Below are 5,034 nucleotides of genomic sequence, written 5' to 3' on the forward strand. Positions count from 1 at the left end.
AGCTTAACCGAAAACATTGTCTATCTGACTGTATTCGAAAGTGCAACTTTAGAACAGAACTTTTCCCATTCCATCCATTGAGAATTTGTCTTATTGTGAAAGCTCGTTCCTGAACATCATTTCCGCCAATTAGATCAGTTTCAGTTTGATTATCGTTTGGCAGCAAAGACTTTCTTCAGAAAAAAAGTCTCTCTTCCCCTTCTGAACGATTATACTCGTAACTTTTACTCAATTATTATTAAGCGGACTAAAGCCTTTAGGATAACATACGTCAGGAAGAAAGGAAAACTGAGCCATTATTCGTTAAAGAAAATTTTCCAATAATATCTTCATGTATGGATTTTTATATCTATCGTGAGAACTCAATAATTCGTTTGGAGAACACATGTTTCTTTTCCTTTCACTATTTTATTATTGATTAGGCTTGAAGAACAACAATTTTTATATAAAAATGAAAATTATGTCAAGGTCATCATCCATTAGATATTTTTATATAGAGTGCGTTTGTGTTAGCTAGCAATGGTATCAAAAGAAAAAGGATATGCGAGACTTTCTATTCGACATATATAAATAAAGTCCACGATAAATATTACATCAATTTCCAAAACTTTCATTTTAAAATCATGATGATTTTTTAAATGAAATGACTCACGTATATATATATATATCTGCAACACAAATGCAAGCATTTGTATGTCCATCACCGAAGTATGAGGAGTATATTCATTTTGTTGAAACGTTTGCAGCGCCCAGAAGCAAGTTGTAGAGAAGCCACAGAGTATATGTGTATTCTTGACCAGCATCAAATTCTGACTGATCGACTTAGTCCTTAGTCCGTCTGTGTAATGTCTGTTCATGGCCGCAAAAATTAAGCTCTCGACCTCAAATTTAGCAGAAACGTATTGGAAGTTCTTACACGCGAGTTGATATTGAAAATGGCTCAAATCGGTCGAAGAGCAAGTCAACAGGGCTACGTGCATCGAAAACATCTGTTTTCTGAAAGGAATAAAAAATTGACTTTTTCCTCACTACTCGTGAACTGTAGGAGATAAATGTACAAAAAATTGAACGCATATTCTATGAGCGATGCTGTAGTACCCACAAAAAAATTTAAAAAAAATTAACCACGCCTATCCAATATTAGAGTTTATCAATCAATGAATTATTTTTTCAATATCTTCATAGCGCGCAGAAACAAGCTGCAAGAACCCTATAAAGTATACAAATTCTTGGCCACCTTGGTTACACCTTTTGAATGCACGTAAACATGTCCGCCTGTCCGTGTGTCCATCCGTCTGTTTGCGTAACTTTGCACCATTTACGGTAAACATTCTTCAGTCAGCGAAAACGAAGACATCGCCTAAAGGTTTGCAAAAAAAATTTGAAATTGACTCAAACTTTTTAAAGGACATGCCTACAACGCTTACATGCCTCAACAAGAAAAATTTTTATTTTGAAAATAGAAGAAATCAAGTGCGCCCGCAACTCCACATTATAGAGCATGAGAATTTTGTTCTTTTATTTCGTTCGTCTTTTTTGGGGTAAACGGCGATGGGTATAAAAGATTCGATCTTGACCGAATTCAATGTTCTTGCTTCTTCTCACTTGTTGTCGTTAAATAAATTTTTATTAATTATGGACATTGCCTGACCTGCTTTGAAAATAAATATTAAAAACTTATTTTCGACCATTTACATCATTTTATATTACTAAAAAAAAAAAAAGAAGAAGAAGAAGAAGAAGAAAATTCTCATAAAATATAACAATCTTTCAATATTTTTGTGCCAAAAACAAGAAAAAAAAAATGAAATGTTGATGTGAGTGTTTTCTGGCAAAAGGCCCGAATGATTATTTGATACCTATCACTTTAATTGCGGAACATTATGAAAGAGAAATATTTATAAAATCGAACGTTTTAGGTTAGGTATATCTATCCTAAGCAGCTGATGATGCTTAGCCGTGCATAATAACACTTGTATTGCATTTCAACTTCAATTTTGTGATGATTCGAAATTTTTGGAAATCAATTTTAGTTTTTTGCTTTTTTTGGGTGGTACTCGAGAGAGGGAGTCGATTCAAATATGGCTGAGTAAGCACTTTTCTGGAAAATTTTCCTCTCGACGGATTGATAGTTCATTTTCAATAGAATATTGAATAATACGACTACCGTAATAAATGGCGTTTATCGCTTATCAGCAATGGACATAGGCACTACTCAAAATAGTTGCTAGTTCACGGCATGGCTTAGTTCTTGTGACGAATGAATTGTGGCAAGGGTTTAACGTGGGTTCCTGCCTGAAATGCTTAACCCCACGGTGGCCCAAGCCACTTTTAAGCGTACTACGTCCCCTGGCGAGTTAGACAATCCCCACAGAGTAGGGACCTAAACAGCACCAGAGTCCAGAACGGTTTATTGTGTATGGAACAATAAACCCCATTCTGGTGAATGGCGAGGCCTAGCTGTACTCAAATTGTTCCATTTTAGCTAGGAACTCGCCAACCACAACAACCACGAGTACTCCACGAAGGGCCGCACCCAAGCAGTCAGGACTCACAAATTGATCAACGCTGTGAATGAGACGAACGAGCAAGAAATAAAGTTTCCAATAATCGAAAAGTGTCGAACGAGGCAATTGGGCAAAAGTAATGGACTAGTTAGAGAGCGAGAACGAGCCATCCGAAAGAGCAGCCAGTTGTCGCTGAAGCAATGGCAGAGTTAAGATATTTATTCGATGGGGAGAGGAAGAACCTTCGGAGGAGGTGGAGTTAGGTGTCGCAAAACCAATAACGTAGCTAAGGTGGTGGGATCCCAAAAATAATTCTAAAATCGAAAATTAATGACTTGGTGCTAAAGAACTTGTAATGGTTTGCACAGCGATCCACCCACCAATCCATTCGCGTACTTGTTTAACTTTACAAATCCGCGTGTCAGTCAAGTCCCGTTAGAGTGGTAATCATTAGGTACCATATCTGGCGAGTACACTGGGCGTAGTAGCAGAACTTCTCATTCGAACTGCAACAGACTGTCGTGGCCGTTGAACCCAAACCCCTTTATTGGGATATGATTGAACAGCATCATCATAAGCCTCTGAACGTGTTTGGTAAATTTCGGCAGCAATAACAAAATAAATAAATTTGGAAGAAGAAGAATTTTGAACGCTCAATGATTAGTGTCAGCATACGCTGAATAAATCAGTGATATTGAAATGGAAAACTGTTTTACTATGTAGAGGAAGATCAAAACCATCGAATTCAATCGTTATGTATACTCTGGTATTTCCTTTTATTTTTATAATTTTCACCTGCTGAAGTCGCTGATCAATATTTTTGCAAACACTTAATAATAACACAAGACACAAGACTCTTGCTTTTCTCTCCTCTCTATTGGGGGGGCATAGATCGAATAGGTATAGATAGATACCTAAGGATTAAAATCACTATGAATTAAAAATTTTTTCAATTGCTATCAGCTACATAATGCAATCTTTTGTTTCTTGTCTTGTCTCTGATTTTTTTTCTTAAAGCTTTTATGTACAATTGTATATAAATTTTTGGCCAAAGCCTTTGGCCATTTACAATACACTGTACAACACTGTACACTGATAGATTATGTTGGGTCAAGACATTAAAAATTCTATATTTTTTGCTTACCTTTTTGGTTGAAACACATTATTATTATTATTATTATTATTATTATTTGCTCACAAAACACTGCGTCTTATTTATCGATAACTTTTCAATATCATTCAGTTATTATGGTAACTGTTGTAAGGACGAAATACATTATTTGTCCATAGCAAAATCATTAATAGCAAAAGCCATTCGCCAGTCGAGACGACATCGCGTCATATAAATAAAAAAAAAAAAAAAAAAAAAACAAGACAACTAAAGAAATTTCTCCAATGAAGCGATCAAACAACAACAAGTTTTAATTTATTTTTAATTTTTTACTTGGACCGTAAAAAACTTGAGTCCAAAGGCGCAACAGCGCTTTATTTATGCTTACGTGTTCTAGTATTCACTCAATTTCTTATTATGGTAACCATTGCAACGTGTGAAATATTTGTCCATAACAAATGCTTAAGGTAAGCCATTCGATGAGACCGCCACGCAAACAAAGCTAAAAAGAACAAAAGGAAAGAGTTATCTGCTAAAGTTCGTCAAAGTAAATTTGAATTAATAATTTTTTTATATAAATTTCGGTAGAAATGAAGCATCAACAAGTTACGGTCGATTATTATACGATGTTTAAGACATCGATTGTTTATCTGCTATTGACTTTTCTCGGATATTTATTTTTTAAGTAAGTGCGCAAGCAAAACACATTAGCACTACATTTATGATGATGTTATTTATCTGTCTTTTGAATGCAGACTGATGCGGATCATGTACTATTTGCCTGCAATGTTGAAAGATCAACAAAAGCAATTCGAAGAGTTAGCCGATAAATATGATATAAAATTGGATAATAAAGATATTGGCGATATAAAAACGGACTCGTCCGAAGATTTACTAGAAACATTGAAAATGGATGAAAAAGAAACTGACGAGTTAAGTAAATTTGATAAAGAAAAGTAATTGATTTCATTAGTGCCACAAAATATATTTTTTTCAATTTCGTCGTAATAAACATTGTTTTGTTATCTATAAAAACAATATATGTCTTAATGGGGCGGCCATATATATATGTGTGGGTAATCACCGTTATTCATTCATTCATTCATTCATTCATGCTTTTCGACTGCCAGGTGTCAGTTTAATAAAAATTTTCCCAAATCAAGTATAGATTTAACCTCAATTCGATTGAATACAAACAACAAATACAAGACTGCGTTGTAGGCGGGGGGGTAAGGACGCAAAATAAAAAACCAAATCACTTTGCCTATTATTATTATTATTATTACTATTATTATTATAAATTTAGCCAGAGAATAAATTCTAAGACTAAAGTCTTAAAGCACTAGCATCTAAGGCTTTCGGTTTTATATTGAAAACTCTACCGCACTTGAGGTTTGAGAATCCACGACCATTGAC

General features: G+C 34.7%; 1 protein-coding gene across 1 annotated transcript; it reads left to right on the plus strand.

Moving 5' to 3' along the window:
• Positions 1 to 3,894: 3,894 nt before the first annotated feature.
• LOC119634941 lies at positions 3,895 to 4,628 on the plus strand. The gene is made up of 2 exons (XM_038029383.1): positions 3,895 to 4,303; positions 4,374 to 4,628. Exons 1-2 carry the CDS (start codon positions 4,209 to 4,211, stop codon positions 4,576 to 4,578), a joined length of 300 nt encoding a protein of 99 aa, XP_037885311.1. The 5' UTR covers positions 3,895 to 4,208; the 3' UTR covers positions 4,579 to 4,628.
• Positions 4,629 to 5,034: the final 406 nt, after the last annotated feature.

The sequence above is a fragment of the Glossina fuscipes genome, unplaced genomic scaffold, assembly GCF_014805625.2.
Source record: "Glossina fuscipes isolate IAEA_lab_2018 unplaced genomic scaffold, Yale_Gfus_2 3, whole genome shotgun sequence".
NCBI lineage: Eukaryota > Metazoa > Arthropoda > Insecta > Diptera > Glossinidae > Glossina > Glossina fuscipes.

Excerpts from the sequence above, each read along its gene's own strand:
- LOC119634941 (XM_038029383.1), top strand. The coding sequence starts at position 4,209 with ATGAAGCATCAACAAGTTACGGTCGATTATTATACGATGTTTAAGACA. Across the intron at positions 4,304-4,373 it reads CTCGGATATTTATTTTTTAA|ACTGATGCGGATCATGTACT; the intron begins GTAAGTGCGCAA and ends TTTTGAATGCAG.